Below are 23877 nucleotides of genomic sequence, written 5' to 3' on the forward strand. Positions count from 1 at the left end.
TGTGAAAATTACCGAACTATCAGTTTAATAAGTCACAGCTGCAAAATACTAACGCGAATTCTTTACAGACGAATGGAAAAACTGGTAGAAGTCGACCTCCGCAGAAATGTTGGAACTCGTGAGGCAATACTGACCCTACGACTTATCTTAAAAAATAGATTAAGGAAAGACAAACCTACATTTCTAGCATTTGTAGACTTAGAGAAAGCTTTTGACAATGTTGACTGGAATACTCTCTTTCAAATTCTAAAGGTGGCAGGGGTTAAATTCAGGGAGCGAAAGGCTATTTACAATTTGTACAGAAATCAGATGGCAGTTATAAGAGTCGAGGGGAATGAATAGGAAGCAGTGGTTGGGAAGGGAGTGAGACAGGGTTGTAGCCTGTCCCCGATGTTATTCAATCTGTATATTGAGCAAGCAGTAAAGGAAACAAAAGAAAAATTGGGAGTAGGTATTAAAGTCCATGGAGAAGAAATAAAAACGTTGGGGTTCGCCAGTGACATTGTAATTCTGTCAGAGACAGCAAAGGACTTGGAAGAACTGTTGAACGGAATGGATAGTGTCTCGAAAGGAGGATATAAGATGAACATCAACAAAAGCAAAACGAGGATAATGGGATGTAGTTGAATTAAGTCGGGTGATGCTGAGGGAATTAGATTAGGAAATGAGACACTTAAAGTAGTAAAGGAGTTTTGCTATTTGGGGAGCAAAATAACTGATGATGGTCGGAGTAGAGAGGATATAAAATGTAGACTGGCAATGGCAAGGAAAGCGTTTCTGAAGAAGAGAAATTTGTTAACATCGAGTATAGATTTAAGCGCCAGGAAGTCATCTCTGAAAGTATTCGAATGGAATGTAGCCATGTATGGAAGTGAAACATGGACGATAAATAGTTTGGACAAGAAGAGAATAGAAGCTTTCGAAATGTGGTGCTACAGAAGAATGCTGAAGATTAGATGGTTAGATCACATAACTAATGAGGAGGTATTGAATAGAATTGGGGAGAAGAGGAGTTTGTGGCACAACTTGACAAGAAGAAGGGACCGGTTGGTAGGACATGTTCTGAGCATCAAGGGATCACAAATTTAGCATTGGAGGGCAGCGTGGAGGGTAAAAATCGTAGAGGGAGACCAAGAGATGAATATACTAAGCAGATTCAGAAAGATGTAGGTTGCAGTAAGTACTGGGAGATGAAGGAGCTTGCACAGGATAGAGTAGCATGGAGAGCTGTATCAAACCAGTCTCAGGACTGAAGACAACAACAAACCTGCTAGGACATTCCAGTGCTTCGGTGATTAATTATCAGACTGAATTGTTCAATGCAGACCTGTTCCAAGAAACTGTTATTGTATTTTGTTTATTACACTCAATAAAGCTCCATTGTTATTGGCTACCTAGGCACATCAATCTTAGTAGGTTGTTCCTCTCAGTCATTAACACTACACTCATGTTGCCGAATTCTTCGTAAATGTGACTTGACTTTGTAGTCACTGAAATAACATCACATATCCTCTCAGCCTGTGAAGTTTCATTTCGTTTCTTCCTCCTCCCTCCTCCCCTCCCCCCCCCCCTCCCTGGATCCTTTATTTTTCTGGTCAGGTAGTGCCTATATTGATGAGAACGAGAACATGAAGTGGTACTCACATGTGACAGATGTGAAATGTCCAAGCTCTCCAGCTTTTACATTAGTGGTATGGATAATAGCTTAACGTCAACAAGTTAACTTATTTATCGTGTTTTCGGTCACAATCAGAGACCTGGAAAATCCTGAATTACTGAAGGAGTGTCTGCATGGTCAGACTCAAAATCCCAATGAGTCGTTCAATCATCTTGTATGGACTCACTTACCAAAAAATGTTTTTGTTGCAATGAAGACACTAAAGTTTGGGGGGGGGGGGTAGTGATGCTGTTATGACTTTTAATGATTTTAATGATAACAACATTGGTAGGGTGAAAGTGCTACAGCATATGGGAATTAATCCTGGAGCAAACTGCATCAGTGAACTTGAACGGATGGACAAGGTTCACATTAATAAAGCAGAGTATGCAGCACAGTTGGCCACTAAGGAGTACAGAAACAAAAAACAAAAAAAACATAAAACTTGGAAAAAGATCAAGAGGATGATATACAGTATGGTACAGGGTGCTTCTGAGTGACTAAAAATAAAAAATTAAGCATGCATTAAGTTAGTTATAGTCTTTTGAAACTTTAGAAGCAGTTCCTGAAAAGTTACATTTTCTGTTGCATTTTACCCTAAATCTCTTAAACCATTTCAAGTATAGTATTCAAATTTTCAGGGAGTAATAACATACATATTCTGGGTCTACTGAACTAAAAGAAGAACATAATGTTATGTATACTTAAAATTATTTAGGATAGTGGACAAAAAATTACACAAAATTTTAACAGTGTAATTAAAAAATTTTATTTCTGAAAGCAGTGGCTGAAATGCAATTGTTGTAGTTCAATAGACTCACAACATACAGTTTAGTGTCCCGTAAAAGTTTCATGTCAATGGTTACAGTGATTCCTGAAATACAGGGAAGCCAAGTCAGTAAATTTAACATTGTCGGGATAGGGCGTCCCTACTCCTCTATGGTCAAAACAAAGAGTATTCACAGGAAATGAGGGAAAAAACAGTTCTACAGCAAAAGCTGTCTAGTGATGCCTAATACAGAAGTTGCATTAAGAAAAAAATATGTTAGAAGATGTATATCTGGAGGACCGCAGTATGCATCGTCCGCCATGGGAATGATTTCATTTCTGGAGTATAAGTGACGTCAACGCAGTAACTACGGTGACAGATTGAACTAACAACTGTAAACAACAAATGGGCATTCGATCAGTCAGTTGTGCTGCCATAGTGTGCAACGTCGTATCAGGAATCACTATGGGGCAACGAACTGAAGATCTGTAAACAAAGTGTTGATAATATTCTTCAGAATGGTTTGAAGAAGAGTAAAGTGTGTCCATCGTTTGACGCATTCACCTTGATTTCCGACCGAGAACAAAGACGTGTGGACATCTGCCGCGAACTGAAGATCTGTAAACAAAGTGTTGATAATATTCTTCAGAATGGTTTGAAGAAGAATAAAGTGTGTCCATCGTTTGACGCATTCACCTCGATTTCCGACCGAGAACAAAGACGTGTGGACATCTGCCGCGACCTGATTGAAATGAAAAGTACGGACAGTTCATTTCAGAGACAAAAATCCTAACGGGTAACGAGCTCGATGTTATCAACAAGAACCTACCGCAAAACGAAAAAGTACAGATTGGGTCTCCGATAATTCGTCAAGACCAAAGAAGGTGCGAATGTGACCTGTAAGCTGAACAAAATCCCAACGTTTCTCACAGTTTCACATTGTTGTATGAGAGTTCTGTGCGTTGTGCTCAGGTGGGGCGAGACTATGTAGAACACCTGAAGCATTAAAAACACCAACTTAACTTTTCACTATTTTTTTATTGATCCAGTTTAAACTTTTTGGACTGACAGGGTATGAAAGTAAAATGTTGATACTGAAAATACTATAGAAAAAATTGGAACATACTGTCGTTGAATATCTCGAAAAATAAAGTGGATAGTTTATGTACGAAACTAAGTGATAATACAAGGAATAGACAAACAGGTATTTCGATGGAGAAAAAATGTACAGCATCATAGGGAGTAATAGAGAGAAGATATTGTAGATGCAGGCAAAGAATGCAATATTACAATAGTCTATAGAGAATATTGATTTAGTAGGTGAGCTCAACAATACTTCTGTGGTGAAAAAACAGAGAGTAGTTCTAACCCATCTTTCGTTTCCAATTGCTATTATGCGTTGTTAAATGTGCTGCATATAAAATTAAGATTTTTCTGGTTCTCAAAATACATCCGGCCTGAGAAGTGCAGTAGAAGTGAGAACCAGCTACAATTTTCCTAACGTCACTATCTACGTCATATTTAAGCGCCGCTGTTTAATAGGCCACCGTCAAACTATAAGTCTTCTCTCTGATTGATTGGTTTCATTAGCGTCCACTAGGTGCTTTCGCCGCCACAGGCATTATTTGATGTGATCTTGCTGTCTTATTGTCAATACCGTTTATCAGGGAAACGTATGTCGTGTATTGTTCAGGCACTGGGTCAAAATTAATGAAACACTCCTGCAGCCACGTAGTAGGTTTGTGAGATCTGAAACACTGATAATCGCAAATCTCATTTTGTCGAACGCCGAGCTGTAACAACAAGGCAATCAGAGGATGGCGCCTCACTTTCATGTCTAGAACAGGGGTAGAAAAGTAATTTTTAGTGGGGTCTGGATACTTTTGAATATCCGTATCGAGGTCCCAAAAAAAGCAACTCATATTCCTTTCTAATATTATTTTAATTTTCACTCAGAAAATAATATGAACTGCAATAGGTAGGCACACATGTACTCAAAAATCGATGGGAGGAACTACATTTGTGGTCTTGGGCCAGGTTTTTTTTTTTTTTTTTTTTTTTTTAAAGTTACGTACGCTTGGGGAACAGGTAACGAGAAGAGCGTCTGCAAAGTGGGCGACCGTTAATCTTGAGATATACTGGTTCTTAAAAAAAATCATTTTTAAAAATGAATTACGTGAATGGCTGTAGCTTGGTCATAAGTTGCATTAGGAAGTATCCTTCTTATTTCTCGAGACTTACTAGTTTCGGATAACGGTGTCCATTTTCAAGCCATCCGCGTCGCGTGATTATTCAAGCGAAAACCTTTGTACAAAAACTGACCCTACAGAGACGATAAAAGCAGCGTTATGGCCGGTTCAACAGTAAACAGACCACATGCGACAGACAGTGGAACGTAAGTTTCACAAACATATGCGGAACCAAACATAATAGCAGGTAAATAGCTAATTTTGTGCAATTCCTTATTTGCTGGGAAACGTTTATTCCAATTTTTTTTTTTTAAAGGAAGGAATTTTCGTCCTTCAAATCCATTATCTCCATTTTGAGGAAAGGCTTTGAATGGCGGAACAACTTCGCAGCCACACCAGTCCATTTTGCCGCTGGAGAAACTTCAAAAGGCGATTTTCAAAATCGCGACATCTTCTCTATGTCTGCGAAGTCTTGGCGTCGTGTTGCAGATTCCTTCCAGAGATCGGACTAAAATTTGAAAATACTGCAATGTCTGTTTCAGAATTATTTTTATATTCAAGAATTGCTGAAAAGTGAATACATTCTTGAATTGCATTTCTTTTTCAAAGATATCCAGCTTGTGACTGAAAGAAGACATGTTTTGTATCAGATCTTGTATTAATTTCCCATTTACGTGTAGCTCGGTTCTGAGGGCATCTGAGCATTCAGACTTTCTTTCAGGAAAGCTACAGATAGAATGTTGCGTTCGTTGGTAGGAACTCCAGATACTCCCTAGCTTCTTGTCTACGAAAGAGGTTACTCCCCTGGTTTGCCAAAAATATTATATACAGGGTGTTACAAAAAGATACGGCCAAACTTTCAGGAAACATTCCTCACACACAAAGAAAGAAAATATGTTATGTGGACAAAGAGGTTACTCCCCTGGTTTGCCAAAAATATTATATACAGGGTGTTACAAAAAGGTACGGCCAAACTTTCAGGAAACATTCCTCACACACAAAGAAAGAAAATATGTTATGTGGACAAAGAGGTTACTCCTCTGGTTTGCCAAAAATATTATATACAGGGTGTTACAAAAAGGTACGGCCAAACTTTCAGGAAACATTCCTCACACACAAAGAAAGAAAATATGTTATGTGGACATGTGTCTGAAAACGCTTACTTTCCATGTTAGAGCTCATTTTATTACTTCTCTTCAAATCACATTAATCATGGAATGGAAGCACACAGCAACAGAACGTACCAGCGTGACTTCAAACACTTTGTTACAAGAAATGTTCAAAATGTCCTCCGTTAGCGAGGATACATGCATTCACCCTCTGTCGCATGGAATCCCTGATGCGCTGATGCAGCCCTGGAGAATGGCGTATTGTATCACAGCCGTCCACAATACGAGCACGAAGAGTCTCTACATTTGGTACCGGGGTTGCGTAGACAAGAGCTTTCAAATGCCCCCATAAATGTACGTCAAGATGGTTGAGGTCAGGAGAGCGTGGAGGCCATGGAATTGGTCCGCCTCTACCAATCCATCGGTCACCGAATCTGTTGTTGAGAAGCGTACGAACACTTCGACTGAAATGTGCAGGAGCTACATCGTGCAAAAACCATATGTTGTGTCGTACTTGTAAAGGCACATGTTCTAGCAGCACAGGTGGAGTATCCAGTATGAAATCATGATAACGTGCTCCATTGAGCGTAGGTGGAGAACATGGGACCCAATTAAGACATCGCCAACAATGCCTGCCCAAACGTTCATAGAAAATCTGTGTTGATGACGTGATTGCACAATTGCGTGCGGATTCTCGTCAGCCCACACATGTTGATTGTGAATTGAGGAAGTACAGTACATACTGACGAAACTAAAATGAGCTCTAACATGGAAATTAAGCGTTTCCGGTCACATGTCAAGCATAACATCTTTTCTTTATTTGTGTGTGAGGAATGTTTCCTGAAAGTTTGGCCGTATCTTTTTGTAACACCATATATATATATATATATATATATATATATATATATATATATATATATATATATATATATATATATATATATATATATATATATATATATATATATATATATATATATATATAGGAAACTCTTTGTGCTTAAGAGCAGAAGGGGACCTCATAAAATTAATCAACTTGGTCAAGCCATCTAGAGCAGGCATTGTCTGGAAGGAGAGCGACTGTTAATATCATTTACTACTGTACTTGAAACGTTTAAGTACTACGGTACAGCCAAATTAATCTTTAGACTTGCCAGTCAACTTTAGAGACAATCTTTAATACTGTCAGACAACTTTAAACTGTATATTCTGGTGATGCTCTTGTTCTTTTGAAGAAGGAAACCGGAGAACAAAAAATACAAACTGCTACTTGCGGCTGTTTTCGAAACTTGGTCAAGCTATTTATTACTCATATCAGAGTGGTAATACGTTTACCACAAAGGGCTGCCTGGTGTATTGTGCGATGATGAGATACTAGCCCGGCATTCTTTTCCTCCATTCTCTGTACTACTCCCTTTTCTTTGCCGATCATCGCTTCCCCACATGATTTACTTTCAATATCCAAAAATCACACAAAAGTGGGCATTTGTTAAAACATCATATGGCTCATCAAGTGCTACGGCGTGGCAAGGTGTCTTCTGCATAAGTTTGTGCAAACTGCTTCTACCGCCAGCAGCCAAAATTTCGGTACTTCTTGTATTACTTGTTGCGGACAGTGAATACCATGAATTGCGGCAACAACGTAACTTTTTCTTCAAAAAGTGCCGCGGTAACTTCCAGCATAATAATTCCTTTTTTCCTATCTCAGAGTGTGGAAATGGCTTCTGCTGTTTATTAAGCGCCCAAGACACACGCAAAACCTTTTCAGCAGATTTTGCTTACACGTTTATAGAGCTATTTTGTAAGGGCGTGCTTTCTTTGCAAGAAGGTGGAGATGCCTACAGATTTTTTTTTTGGCGAGCTCCATTCACCACCCAGAGGAAAATTTTTATGGAACTGTTGATGAGATTTTCGGTAGTGCCACTTTAAATTGGCACGTTTAAGACAAGCGACAGTTTTATTCCATATGAGACAAACTGAAATAACTCCAGGCCTATCACGCAGCGTAAAAAAAATTTCAGTTCACTCAGTTAAAAACTTCCTATTGTCACTATCATCTTTAGGTATTTTGGGAAGATCCATATCGATGCAAAGAAACGTTATTAGCTTATTTTTATCACCAGACCAATTAATGACAGCTCCGTACGAAGACGCAACAACACTTGACGAAGTGACGATAAACTTTGTCTATTTTATTTAGATTCGTTCTTTATAATGATACCGCCGCCCGGCATAAAGCGCGTGGCGACGCACTGTAAAGGAGACGCTTCCATGTCACAAGTCGCTCCCGCCGTGTACACCCACCCGAAAGACAAAATAATCATTTCACATCAGAGTTTCATAAAGCGGCGTTAAGCTTTCGTTCAAGTTAGTAACACAAAAATTGTGTTAAAATGAATATGCTTGCCCGGGTTATAAGAGGCTTCATAGGTTGCCAGAGTCAGTGATCGACTTATAAAATTTCCTATTTCATTAAATAAAACTTTTGCCTTCGGGTGGTCAGAGCAAGTGTGGACCAAATACAAAACGCTGTGCCGGCGAGCCAGCTAGCTCCCCTTCGCCTCCGCTCTCCAGCGCAACCATCCACCGTTACTCGGCATAGCGATTGTGTAATGAAACTACCTAACAACCGTCAAGAACTCAAATGAGTCTCGCTATTACTTGTAAAATACTATTAAAAGTGGTAAGAGTGACACTCAAAAGTATTGCTATCTACAAAAAACTAATTTTTTTAAAATAATTTTCTTTAATATACTTTCAAAATATTTTTGGCGGACCAGTTTTTGGCCTCCCGGGTCCGGATCTGGATCTCGGTCCGCCAGTTGCCGACCGTTGGCCTAGAAAGAAAGAACGTTCTAGTCCATTAAACACCGGGCATGCAGCCGCGCAAATAAAATTTCTTCCACTGATATTTCGGCAGCGTATCGTCCGGCCCGATTTGACTACATTCCATTATCCTCGTTTTGCTTTTGTTGATGTTCATCTTATATCCTCCTTTCAAGACACTGTCCATTCCGTTCAACTGCTCTTCCAAGTCATTTGCTGTCTCTGACAGAATTACAATGTCATCATATATATATATATATATATATATATATGCTGAGGGGATTAGATTAGGAAATGAGACACTTAAAGTAGTAAAGGAGTTTTGCTATTTAGGGAGTAAAATAACTGATGATGGTCGAAGTAGAGAGGATATAAAATGTAGACTGGCAATGGCAAGGAAATCGTTTCTGAAGAAGAGAAATTTGTTAACATCGAGTATAGATTTAAGTCTCAGGAAGTCGTTTCTGAAAGTATTTGTATGGAGTGTAGCCATGTATGGAAGTGAAACATGGACGATAACCAGTTTGGACAAGAAGAGAATAGAAGCTTTCGAAATGTGGTGCTACAGAAGAATGCTGAAGATAGGTGGGTAGATCACGTAACTAATGAGGAGGTATTGAATAGGATTGGGGAGAAGAGAAGTTTGTGGCACAACTTGACTAGAAGAAGGGATCGGTTGGTAGGACATGTTCTGAGGCATCAAGGGATCACAAATTTAGCATTGGAGGGCAGCGTGGAGGGTAAAAATCGTAGAGGGAGACCAAGAGATCAATACACTAAGCAGATTCAGAAGGATGTAGGTTGCAGTAGGTATTGGGAGATGAAGAAGCTTGTGCAGGATAGAGTAGGATGGAGGGCTGCATCAAACCAGTCTCAGGACTGAAGACCACAACAACAACAACAACATCGTCCGGCCGTCCTCAGAGTGAGTCGCACGAGTCTTGCGACTCATTCTGAGGATCTTTGTTGATCCATTATGGACTGTGGGACAACGGCTGGAATGTATTTCTTGATGCAGTAATTTAGCAAGAGCCGTATGTATTGTAGAAGTTTATTTTATGAACTTCTTTTGTGGTACCAGTCCGTGTCACCTGGCCACCAAGAGCTCTTTGCAAAGCAATTTGATTCACGGATCCAGTTATATGGCTCCTTCCGTGTATAGCGATTTTACGACTATGGCGTGTGGGGCCTGAAGATGGCATCAGTGTAATGCCGAAACTGGTAGTACATAAGAAGTTCATAAAATAAACTTCTACAATACATACGGCTCTTGCTAAATTATTGCATCAAGAAATATATTCTGAGGATGGCCAGACCGTACGCAGTCGAAATATCAGAGGAAGAAATTTTATGAGCCGATGAGGATATGACACACGTTCTTCCCTAACATGGGGCAGCTTGCCTCAACTGTGGAACCTCGTTTGAAGAAAATATAGGAACTACAGTTCAAAGCTATAAGAATACATTAAAACCTTTCTTGAACTAGGCTTTTTTCCAGAATTCAGCAACTTTAGTTCTTCGGATAATTGCTAGTTTTGAAACAAAACACATCAACACATTTCCACGCATTAATGTCTTATGCTGTAATTTTCTGGGGTAAATTATTGTTTGCACAACTTTTCTCTATGACTGATTGCACAAAAACGAACAATTTCAATCATATATGATGTCCAACTACAGTCATCTTGCAGGTATATGTTACAGGATTTACGTATTTTGTGTGCACCTTATGAGTAACACTACTATGTAATGGCAATGCATCGAATTCCTGCTGTTGGCAGAATAGTGACTAGATTTTTATCGTCTTCGTGTTTAATTTGTGTTAGACAGTTCAGTCATCTAATGATTATTTTTAATTTGATCAAAACATATGTTAAGAAGTGATTCGAAATGTGATGACAATTTACACTGTTGCTTCTGTTAAAATGTACCACCAACGGGGGTAATAACATTCTGTAACCAAGGTTACTAATATACACTGGTAGTGATACACTGAGTGATGGCGAGGTTTGAGGCGTCATGTCATGGACTGCGCGGGCTCCCTCGGGCATGGATGTGTGTGTTGTTCTTAGCATAGGTTAGTTTAAGTAGTGTGTAAGTCTAGGGACCGATGACCTCAACAGTTTGGTCTCTTAGGAATTCGCACATTTCAACTGGTAGTGGTCCAAAAACTATGCCAGTAGATGGCCGTTCCATGTGGCCGACAAGGGTACAAAGGAAGTGGTGTTCACTGCTTTACTCTGAGACTGTAAGTCAATATCTCGGGTTAAAACGCAAACATGTGTCTTACACAGTGAGAGCAAATAGCCTAGTTCAAGAAAGGTTTTAATGTATTCTTATAGCTTGGGCTTGGTACCTTCCACAACGCTTCCGAAGAGATGTAGATGCTGTGTTGGCTGTGTATTTCGCTCTTTCACTCCAATACTGCCATCGTCACAACGCAAAAATATTTGGTTATCAGTCATAGGCTATGAACGGCCACATTTCGAGCACAACACTCATGCTATTTCTAGGAAAACTGCTATAATACGCAAATAAAGAGCTCATTTCCCGTTTGTTAGCTGAACACTGACTGTAAATGTTGTGGCCAATAGTATTACACTACATAACGATTTTCTCTTCTATGGAAAATGTCATCTAAAACACTGTCAAATTTATGAATTTGTATTATACTTTATTTTATATAAATACTGTTTTCACATCCATTTAAGAAAAACATTGACGCCATAGTCTTCCACTTGCCGTCTGCCATTCTTGCTCACAACATATCCATCAGGACGTACTACCAGTAAGACTGGAATTGACGTGATGCCGTATTTCATTCGCAAGAGCCTGTAAACAACGAATTGTTTTTGTTACATGTTCTATAATCAAATCTGTTTGGTTATATACCTCGTCTGCATAAAGAATTATGCGTCGGAGATATTTTATATCATCCCATAGAAGGCAATAAAAATCATTGGCCACTGATGCCAATTTCTTTGACCTAATCACTTGCGTGTTTACAAATCTTAAGAAATTACAGTTTAATAGTGCAATATACATGGTGCACCCTTCTCAAACTGATGAACATACATGCAATATGACTTGCTGACAAGTACTCTTGATGAGTAACCACAGCAGACATACAGAACAGATAAATTAATAGGAAATATTTATGGAATATTTTGGAATTTCTGAGAGAAATAGCAGCAAAATTTGCAAGAACTGGAGAATTCTGGTCTTCAGCGATTTATTGGAAGAATTATAACAAGCACTGCAGTCATATTGTGGTTACTATACTTAAGCTTTCAAAATACCATCAGAGGGAGATGCGTGAGTACATATCAGAAGTCAATATTACTTAAAAAAATTAACCCAAAGTTTATAATATTATGGGTCAATTGTATTTTGATAGAGCAACCACTGATATGTCATTCTCTTTGTTTTGGCAGGCATTTGAATAATTAATAACATAGTTCTTGCTTAATTATATAATCTTCTGCTAATTTGCATGACATATACTCTGTGGGGTATCAATAAATGTACAATCCAATAGTCACAGTTCCAGTTTTATAGATAAGATATGCACCATTCACTCACAGATAAAAGTGTATTAAAATAGCATATTGTTACCTATCAAATCAATAACATGTATCAGTGTACTGAGTAATATGGGTCAAGCCCACCTTTACTTTATAGGCTGTAGAGTAAACCATCACAATAAAGCTCGTTAATTGTATTGTCAATCAAGGCTCCGATAAAATGAATATTCAGCGGTCCTTTGAATTGAAAGCTTTCATAAATATATATACATTAAAAGAGAAATATTTATGAAATGAGAGTACATTAATAACACACCGATATTTGTGTTATAGAGACTGCATAAGAAACACTGCAAGATTTTGCTTTCTGATTTACAATGATGTTAATAATCCTACAGTAAGCGTTATTTAGACCACATGCCACATTAATGGGTAATGTAAAGAAAGCTGTACATGTCAAGTCATCAGTCATGTGGCTGGTTTAATACTTCCTTCTTCTCCTTAACAGGATCCCACTTGAGATCCAAATTAAGACCCAATTAATTCGAGAACGATTTAGAAAGAAATTGTCATCCTAACTATTTTAGAAGACATCGTGAATATTGTAGACATGTGTAATTAATTGTATGATAGCTGCTTCTGCATAAAGGAAGGAAGGAAGATTAGAGTTTAACGTTCCATGGAGAATGAGGTCATTAGAGATGGAACAAAAGCTTATGTCAGGGAAGACTTGGGAAGAAAATCGGCCGAGCCCTCTCAAAGGATCCATCCAGGTATTTGCGATAAGTGAATTAGGGAAATCGTGGAAAATCTAAATCGCCAGTGGATTGGAACTGTCGTCCTCCCGAAATCATCGCGGTGTGCTAACCAATGCTCCATCTCTGAGATTTTGCATCACGCTGAACATGGATAATTATTCTATCTCTAAATGAATGTCCAACATCCAGGACAGGTAAGTGACACTGAATCTCGGCACATTTCTTCACTCTACTTTGAAGAGACCATAACTAGATTTAAACTGGCTCTGCACACTAAAAATGTTTGGTAGCCACAGAAACTACATTTTGTTCATTATTTTAATGCATATGTGATGTTGTAACTACTGGTATTAAAGGGTTATAACCTGTATGTAATGTAATCAATGGTACACAGACCAGCATCCCCGGAATAACTGAAGGCAACCCGCTTAGTTACTACAGTATAGAAAGTCAGAATAGATAAACATAAAATGTGGAACTTAGGCGACTTTTTTCATTTGTTTTGTCAACAAAATGGTTCAAATGGCTCTGAGCACTATGGGACTTAACATCTGAGGTCATCAGTCCCGTAGAACTTAGAACTACTTAAACCTAACTAACCTAAGGACATCACACACATCCATGCCCTAGGCAGGATTCGAACCTGCGACCGCAGCGGTAGCACGGTTCCAGACTGAAGCGCCTAGAAGCGCTCGGCCACACCAGCCAGCTCTAGTCAACATCCGCACTGTTGCTGTCACCAGGAATCTCACATCTCATATTTCTCAGTACTTCCATTTATGCTATTCCATAATTAGAAGAATAGAGAAAAAATTAGGTTTGACCAATTCCCATACAAGAGAAAACACAACAATACAGAGACTCAAAGGAACAGGAAAGGTGAGATTGAAAACACTGAAGAAGGAATGCAAAATATTAAGAAAAATTCTAGGCTCAAACATACAGATGAACAATACCGAATCAGAGGTAAGGAACTCAGACAAAACAGAAATCCACAGCGACATTAGAAGTCATAGGAGTAACCAAACAAGCTTCGTTCTGGGCCATTTCGTTAGTGTTGGTTGCCTACATCAGGGGCAGGTATGCACTCAGGGGCAAACTTATTGTTCTCCTTTGATTGACAGGTACTTAACCTATTGTTCTCCTTTGATTGACAGGTCATTAACCTATTCTTCTCCTTTGATTGACAGGTCTTTAACAACAGGTTTGCAGTGTGTTTGCTCTGTTCAGTCCTCCTGTTGGTGGACCCAGCTTCTAAAATAGAACACATCTTCGGATGTAACGTGTGGTTGGTCCACCTACGAGCCCTATCCCTATCCTACATTTCACACCTTTATTTAGTTGAGGGACAACCGATTGCGGTGTGTGCATCTAGCAGTTGAAATATGGGGGGAAGAAACATTTGCTGGTTCTCTAGACATGAGAAACACCTTAATTGACTTTGTAAATTATAGGGATGATTTGGAATCTGTTACATCACTGACATCGGTATTCGTGCGTGGAAATATCAGTTTCTTCTATTTTTTTCGAGTTTTCGAGTAAATGTCTTCACAGACAGGATAAGTTTCTAGTTACTCAGTGGTTTACAGCACGTTTCACCTCGCTAAAGTTTCAGGTTTCTAGAGAACTAATTTCCAGTCTATATCTTTGGAATTATGTTGCACGAGCGATACTGCTATTCAAGCGATATTGCTGTATGCTTGATATCGAGAAGTATCACAAACCATGCGAAATTACATATGTTCTTGTAATCGAAGAGTCTGGAGGTGTGAGTAGAAAAGCAGGCAAGCATGCAGGTCGGGGCCGGAAGCAGTAAAGCTTTTTTGCTGATGGGAGCCGACCCCGAATTTGTAGAGTTCTGAGAGTGACTTTGGTCCACTGAGGGCGCTCTGGTCATGCATCAGGAGTGGATGACTACCCGACCTCATGGGAAATATCTAGTGCAGCGAGGAGTTTACCTACACTGCATATGTTTATGCTGCCTGTCTTTGCGGCATATGTACGAGTGTCTAGTAGTCGATAGCTATACAAATGATGTAAAAGGGGCGATTTTGTATGGTGCAGGATGCGAATTGTATGTTTACTACATTGACATGGTACGCGGTGATATATTATTGGGTTGGAGATCCATTTCATGCTCTAATATTGAAGCTCCTGTTCTCAGTGACAGAGCAGTGTAACTGAGTAAGAGTCTTTCCTTATTTGATGATCTGTAGGCCACTTTGCAAGGTTTAATTGTCGGTACAATATGGTGATTTGTGCAAAATAGTTTCTTCCCACTGAAAGTCTCATCCGCAGAAAGAAAAAAAATAGGCAGACAGTGCTTCCACACTGGTGGCATCAGTAATTCAGCAGGGAAATTCAATAAAAGCCAGTCATAATGCTCCATTAATTCACAAGACATCCTTTGTGCCAGGACATAGGAGTGTCTACAGACTGATTTGAACAAGATGGAGGCAAGGTATCTATGGAAAGTTCTGAGAAAGCAAGTGTTCAAAGGCAAGTTGAAGCAGACAATCTCTGGTGGGAATGCAGTCGCTCATCCGCCATTATGGCATTAGGACATCACCAGACCAGTAGCTGTAGGATATCGAAAATTCCCGCCATTTTTCTCTTCTGTAGGACAGTGCTTCGAATTCTGTTTGTGTAATTGTTCTGATCCCCCCCCCCCCCATTCTGTGCTTAGACATTGCTCTCTTTCTAAATAACAGGAATGCTTTTATGATTAATGGTGTTTTCGTGAGGATGCACAGACATGATGAAGGCTTTTAGCAGTGAGAACTTTTAACGTTTCTGAGACGTATGTTGACAGCAAAATGGTTCAGATGGCTCTGAGCACTATGGGACTTAACAGCTATGGTCATCAGTCCCCTAGAACTTAGAACTACTTAAACCTAACTAATCTAAGGACAGAACACAACACCCAGTCATCACGAGGCAGAGAAAACCCTGACCCCGCTGGGAATCGAACCCAGGAACCCGGGCGTGGGAAGCGAGAATGCTACCGCACGACCACAAGCTGCGGACTGTTGACAGCAGGACGAACATTTCATGGTGATGCGACAGTCACGTTGGGCAGGTAAACATGTTTGCATGGCTAGATGCAGCCTGCATGTCGCATTAGGATGGCTGGGAACAATGCACCCTGTGCTATTATAGGAAGCATTGGAACAGATAGGTTAAGTGCCAGTCAGTCAAAGGGAAAGATCCTTTTAGCACAAAAATAGGTTAAGGACCTGTCAATCAAAGGAGAAGAATAGGTTAATGACCTGTCAATCAAAGGAGAACAATAAGTTTGCCCCTGAGTGCATACCTGTCCCTGTGTAGGCAACCCACACTAGCAAAATGTGCCAGAACGAAGCTTGTTCCACTACTTGCAGATTCAGATTCTATGGACACATTAAAAGAATGAACAGCCTTACAAAACAAGTAGTTTATTGTTTTAACTACAGAGGCAAAGTCAAAACAGATGTGATGAAATGGGTTGGCGAGATCAAAACTGATATGAAATTGGCTGGAAGTACTTCAGAAGATGCCCAAAACCTGTGAAATCTTCTGGTCCAGAAGTCATAAATGGCAAAATGACCAGGGCAAAAACCCACGAAGAAGACTAGGACAACTGCATCTGAAGAGAGAAGGGAAGTTCACTGGGAGAGAATGAAACAATTATGGGCACAAGGCATGGAAGATACAGTCCTCTGAGTTCTCTGAATAGTGCTAATGGATTTATTCGCAAATAATAACAGAGCTCTAAGAATATCACTGTAACATGGAACTTCTTTAAGAATAGAACTGTATGCCGGACCAGCACTTCGTCTTTCACAGGGAAAATGCTCTTACCGATTATACACCAAGACACGGCCTACGATGCGCACACACACAGCCTCAATTATTCCACTACTCACTTACCATATGACACAGAAACTCCCATGGATGAAACAATGTGAAGAGGAATGGCTTTGCGACAGCTTAGGTTTCCTGTTTCCCTGATGTATCTTTGAAGATGCAGTGGAAGTTGCTCTCCTTTGAAACACCGTATAACCTTTCTATTCGCAAAAAAAGCTCTTTCTGACTTTTAATACATAGAGAGCATGTTAATGATACCTCTTTTCTGGCTTGGGTCATGATCTAACACCTTGCGCAAGTATCTGGTAGCCTGTGTTCGGATTTTGGGATGCGGTGCGGCCCAGGTTCTCACCATTTCTCGTAACCAACACATTAAGGAAGAGTAGCTGTTCAGTCTTTTTAGTCTCCAAAGTGACTCCGATACTGGCCTGTAGGCTGTTCAGATGTCTTAGTAAGTCACTGAGTTGTTCCTCACCATGGCTCCACACGACGATTGTGTCATAGAATTTTTACGCTTGCAAGGAACGAAGTACAGATCTTATCTTTCTACATGTTCCAAAAAGAAACAGGCAACCTCTACAACAAGTGGGCTACCATTGGCGACATCTTCCAAATGTTCGTTGAAGTCGTAATCCCCCACAACGTTATTGTGTCTCTATATTATAGATAATCTCAGGAACTACTGGTGGAATTTTACTACAGTTTTCACTAAGTTATCGAAAGGTTAGTGTGGAAGGTTTGGCTACAGAATTTTTTTTTAGTAATGATGAGTGCATAATAAATATATTTTTATCTGTGTCATATTTAACTGGCGTTGGGAGTGACCTCTCGTAATAATGATGGATGCTGGGAAAAACCGACCAGTTAAAACCAGTTTCGGTATTTTAGTCCTGAATAACCGGTATTTTCCGGTATTGGTCTGTTCTCTATTATAACACGGCTTCTTTTATTTTTACTAATAACCGAGTAAAAAAGCCAAAATATCAATAGGTCAATGCAATTTTTCGATTTTAAATAAACCTTTTTAGAAGAACGAATAATTTTTATTCCTAAAATCCGTATTGTCTTGAAATATTGCGTTATTATAGAAAATGTGAAAAGCGATCAGCGATATTTTAATAACAACGCTGACAGAAACGAGCAACGAACACACGGCATAAGAATTGGTACAACACTGCTGAGACAATGACCTGTTACTACGTGGTACGTGACTACATGCAGTGCGCGAGACTTGCTCCATACGGTTTATATGGTAGTTACTTGCTGTTGTTGTCGAGCTTTGGTTGTGTTTCAGAATGGCACAACATCTAATCTGGAAGTATTTTACGAAGTGCGATATTAATGAAATACAATGCCACATTTACTTTAAAATATTAATAACAGGAGAAGCCACAACAAAACTGCCACATCATATAAGGAGAAAACTTAATTACTTCACAGTCTACAATAGAAGTACACCCATTAAAAATGTTTTGCATCACCTCAGTTCCCAGAACTCCTGAAGATAGACGTTGACAGTGGATATTGTATCACAGAAACAGTCCCTTTGACTGTTCAGAGATGTCACTAAATCCGCCCAAAGGTGTAAACAACCATGCATGAGCAGCCCCTATTAGACGAAGGCGTTCCGACAGCCGATCAGTTCCAGTCATTTCACCAGAAAGAAGGTACACGGCTCGTGTCGTCTGTAGTTCAGCCATGCCCAGACGGTCAACACCGCGGTTCGATCGCGTCCGCATTGTTACTTTGTGCCAGGAAGGGCTCTCAACAAGGGAAGTGTCCAGGCGTCTCGGAGTTAACCAAAGTGATGTTGTTCGGACATGGAGGAGATACAGAGAGACAGGAATTGTCGATGACATGCCTAGCTCAGGACGCCCAAAGGCTACAAGTGCAACGGATGATCGCTACCTACGGATTATGGCTCGGAGGAATCCTGACAGCAACGCCATCATGTTGAATAGTGCTTTTCGTGCAGCCACAGGACGGCGTGTTACTACTCAAACTGTGCGCAATAGGTTGCATGGTGCGCAACTTCACTCCCGACATCCATGGAGAGGTCCATCTTAGCAACCACGACACCATGCAGCGCGGTACAGATGGGCCCACAACATTCCGAATGGACCACTCAGGATTGGCATCATGTTCTCTTCACCAATGAGTGTCGCATATGTCCTCAACCAGACAATCGTCGTAGACGTGTTTGCAGGCAGCCCGGTCAGGCTGAACGCCTTAGAAACACTGTCCAGCGAATGCAGCAAGGTGGAGGTTCCCTGCTGTTTTGGGGTGGCACTATGTGGGGCCGACGTACTCCGCTCGTGGTCATGGAAGGCGCTGTAACGGCTGTACGATACGTGAATGCCATCCTCCGACCGATAGTGCAACCATATCTGTAACGTATTGGCAAGACATTCATCTTCATGGACAACAATTCGCGCCCCCATCGTGCACGTGTTGTGAATGACTTCCTTCAGGGTAACGACATCGCTCGACTTTAGTGGCCAGCATGTTCTCAAGACATGAACCCCATCGAACATGCCTGAGATAGATTGAAAAGTGCTGTTTACGGACGACGTGACCCACCATCCACTCAGAGGGATCTACGCCGAACCGCCGTTGAGAAGTGGGACAATCTGGACCAACAGTGCTTTGATGAACTTGTGAATAGTATGCCACGACGAATACAAAAACATGCATCAATGCAACAGGACGTGCTACTGGGTATTAGAGGTATCGGTGTGTACAGCAATCTGGACCACCACCTCTGAAGGCCTCGCATGATACAACATGCAATGTGTGGTTGTCATGAGCAAAAAAAGGGCGGAAATGATGTTTATCTTGATCTCTATTCAAATTTTCTGCACAGGTTCCGGAACTCTCGGAACCAAGATGATGCAAGACTTTTTTTGATGTGTGTAGAAAGTAGCTGATATGTTGACTGTATCTACATGATATGCCTTTATCTCCATGTAGCTTTTGAAAACGGACAAATTAACGAAAAAAATAGTTCTTCAACTTCGGTTTTGCCCCGTTAGTGCTGACCATTCGTAATGTCCAAGTAGTGATATGATGCTCGATTGCAACGTGATTTTTGAGCAGAGTTTCAAAAAATTATAAGCAATAGGAGAATGCTTACGATTTTTTGGTAGTACTTAACCACTTATCACTTTTCGAGAAAAGCTGCAAACTGTGGATGGACAAAGTTTTCTCTTATTTGCCTATTTAATTTAATATTTTGATTGTATGTACCTTCAAACTGAGTGAGTCAAATTTTACAATCTTTGTTCGATTACTGTGTTTACTGCAAGAAATTATAGGCATAAATCCCGAAACTAGGCTGTTTCAGAATCTGATCATTTTAAGCGGTTTTAACACCCGGGCTAAATTGGCACTGAAAAAAACGATATAATCGAAAACCGGTTGTTTCAGCATTAACGGCCATCCCTACAGAGGAGGCGGTGTCTAGCAGGAATGTAGTAAACAATGTTTTACATAGCGGGCTAGCTCTCGACCTTGATGACGGAGACGTCCAACATCCTGTCACCTACTCGTGGTTTCACCATCCTTGTACCATTTTCTATAGATGCTCACCACAACAGCTTCGCCATTTCCGAGATGCCCGTTTCCAGGCACCGTACCATCAGTCTGTCCTTCGTCAAAATTGCTTATGTCAGTGAATTTCCTACTTTTCTGCACGTGTCGTCGCTTGAGTGGTTCCTCTTTCTTATCTGCTTCACTTATACGGAGTGTTCCACAATTTCTATTACAGGTTCAGGGGGTAGAAGGAACTTTGTATTGTATTGTATGTTATGTTAACCGGGGGCCTAGAAACGACGGAGGTGCTCCGTCCCCGCCACAGCCGCAGTGGTCCACAACCCCACGACGACTACTGCAGTCCACTTCACCCTTCTGCTGCCCCACACTGAACCACTCTTTCAGGGTTATTGTGCGGTTCGGCCCTCTGTGGACACCCCCCCCCCCCCCCCTCCCTCCAGGGAAAGTCTCACACCAGACGATTGTAGCCCCTATGTTTGCATGGTAGAGTAATGGTGGTGTACGTGTACATGGAGAAGTTGTTTGCGCAGAGTCGCCGACATAGTGTAGCTGAGACGGAATAAGGGGAACCAGCCAGCATTCGCCGAGGCAGATGGAACCACAGACTGGCAGGCTCAGTGGACCTCGACACAAGTCCGCCAGGCAGATTCGTGCCAGGGACCAGGCGCTCCTTCCAAATCCGGAAAGCCGTGCGTTAGACCGCACGGCTAACTAGGCGGGCGAGAAGGAGCTTAGTAGAAAAAGTTTTGGTAAAAAAATGTACCGTTTGTGTTGTGTTGGCAGAAGAGCCAACACCGTGTTACTAGAGGAGGCCGAAATGCTCGCGTTTTAGCTCTCGCAGGCTGGCGTGAGGAGGGAAGAACTATATTGACGTGAGGTGTGGAACATGACGAGGAATTAGAATTCAGAAAGCGGACGTAAGTAGTTTGATACTTAACTTTAATCCATTAATGATGAACGTCGCTCTTGTTGGTACATGAGTCACAATATTATCTGTTCACATAGTACTTATAGTAACTGAATATGGCGCCTTGCTAGGTCGTAGCAAATGACGTAGCTGAAGGCTATGCTGAACTGTCGTCTCTGCAATTGAGAGCGTATGTAGACAGTGAACCATCGCTAGCAAAGTCGGCTGTACAACTGGGGCGAGTGTTAGGGAGTCTCTCTAGACCTGCCGTGTGGCGGCGCTCGGTCTGATAGTGGTGACACGCGGGTCCGACGTACACTAACGGACCGCGGCCGATTTAAAGGCTACCACCTAGCAAGTGTGGTGTCTGGCGGTGACACCAGAGTTTGAATACAGAATAAGTTTGAAGATCGGACCACTTTCAAAAATCCTTCTTCACGGTATGAGATGGTAGACCTGGGCAACTAACATATCAAGAACATTTTGCGGTTCGCCTCAGTTCATTAGGCGAATCGGGTGGCTATGACATCGGCGTCATTACAGTATCATGTTCCTGGAACAGTGGTTCCCAATCTGTCTGAGGCTGTTAGCTCTGATTGCCATAAGAAATTAACTAATAGCCCCTTCGCACCTCACTCCCCCATTATTATCATTAGCGTCTAACTAAATCTTGGAATAAAAAAGAATCTTTGGACACTTTCACCGTTAAAATGACGAAAGGCAAATGATATTTAGTATTTGTGGGTGTTTTATTAAACCAAAAACTAATGAGTCAATTGGTACTGATTGTTCCTCACAACTTGCATTTATAGAATGGTGAAACATTTACCAGTGCATTCCTAGTTCTACCTACAACTCCTCCTCAAAGAAGAAAGCTAACTATCCACAGTCAGCGTAGACACTTGTTGCGAAATATGCTCCTCCTCCACCACTCCTCTCCCAAGTGACACTTTATGCTCTATTGCTGGAACTACCTACAACTCGGAGAAGGCATTTTCATGAAATATTGAAGCGTACGTGATGTATATGTCTCAACTTACCTCTCGTAGATACGTGGTACAAACTACGAAGTATGTGTATAGGGGTGGGTTAAACGAAAAAAGTTATGTCCGCACATTCGTTTCACAACCTCTAACCTCCTGACATTGTGTCATCCGTTAATATAAGTGTTCGGAAAAAATGTGATTATTGGAAGCTTATATAATCAGAATTACAGTCTTGCGAAAAACTAATGCTCTTTTAAAAATAAATTTAGTGATGTGACCGAAACACAATCGAACACTTTCGTTTTTATCCCTCAGAACATTACATGTTACCGCTGAGGGGGTAATTACCTCTAGGTTGGGAACCAGTCTCCTAGAACTTCTATTCCACAATTCTGTCGTTGCGAAATAGGCAATTATCCTGCTGAAAAATGCCGACTATAACAACAGCTGTGGGAAACTGGTACTTTCGTGACTCGGAAGGGTGACTACAATTTTTCATGGAAGCGCACCTACATTTGTGATCCGTGTTCATCAAAGCACGCATAGCAGATTTGGTATGCGATCAGCTTCTGTAGAGCACAGGGGTCAGAGCTAATTTTCTCCGCTGCACATATCGTGAAACGGGAAATTCGAAAGTGATCTGATTTTCAAACTTATTTTACATCCAAACGAAAAGTTTGTCTACTAGGTTCCATCTACAATCCCTGGAATCCGGTAATGCGAACTATGAAACGCCCCATAAACTTCCCTTACCACTAATCGTGCCCCCAGCGCCACTAGGTGGCATTCAGTTTTGTGGTAGGCAGTGATTAAAATGTTTTGGTTCGTCAGTGTATAACTGTCATTGAGGATATGTGACTATTCTTGTCCAGACATGAGCTTTCTATGGACATGTGGTTCTCGCTCTCTTCCCAAACTGCCACTATCTTTCCCCCAATCTTACTCATCTCTTCCCCTGGCTGACAGAAAAGTGTGACAAGATAGAGAAATTAGAGAAAGAGGGAAAATACGATTTCATGTACAAAGAAGCAATGGATTTGACATTCAGGGAAAAGAGAAACAACAATGGACTAAAGGAAGTAGAGGCAGCAGACGGTAAAATGGTGAGTGAACCCCAAGAAATAATGAGAAGATGGGAAAAATATATAGGATGGCTATACGCTGCAGACAGCCGACCAAGTGAAGAAGAACTTGGGATAGAAGAAAAAGTTAAAGTTGCAGATGATGACAAAGGAAATGCAATACTAACTAGTGAGATTGAAGAATTTATGAAGGAGATGAAAAACGGAAAGACAATGGGAATTGATGAGATTCCTGCGGAACTGTTAAAGTCATTGGAGAAAGAAGAGAAAAGGGAGTTGACTGAATTGTGTAATCAAATATAAATGACAGGAAAATGGCCAAAGGACTTTACAGAAAGTATGTTAATACCTATAGGAAAAAAAAGAACACAAACAGTGTGAGGGACATAGAACAGTGAGCCTGATATCGCATGCACCCAAAGTCTTGCTAAGGACGCTCAACAGACGGCTATATGGAAAGCTGAATTGCATAATAGGAGATGAACAATTTGGTTTCAGGAGGAGTGGGAACCAGAGATGCCATTGGGCTACTGAGAGTGATAGGGGAGAGGTACATGGAGAAGAAAAGGAAGGTGTATGTTGTGTTCATTGATCTTCAGAAGGCTTTTGACTGTGTCAGATGGGACAAACTGATGGAAATCTTAACGAAACATGGAGTTGACTGGAGGGATT

At 40.8% G+C, this 23877-nt stretch overlaps 1 protein-coding gene across 1 annotated transcript in view; it reads right to left on the minus strand.

Moving 5' to 3' along the window:
• Positions 1–11246: 11246 nt before the first annotated feature.
• Positions 11247–23877, minus strand: part of LOC126484981 (nucleoredoxin-like protein 2) — a 54623-nt gene continuing 41992 nt past the window's right edge. Inside the window, 1 exon segment of the mRNA XM_050108586.1 lies at positions 11247–11382. Within this exon segment, the coding sequence (XP_049964543.1) occupies positions 11247–11382 (136 nt within the window).

The sequence above is a fragment of the Schistocerca serialis genome, chromosome 6 (genome assembly GCF_023864345.2).
Source record: "Schistocerca serialis cubense isolate TAMUIC-IGC-003099 chromosome 6, iqSchSeri2.2, whole genome shotgun sequence".
Lineage (NCBI taxonomy): Eukaryota > Metazoa > Arthropoda > Insecta > Orthoptera > Acrididae > Schistocerca > Schistocerca serialis.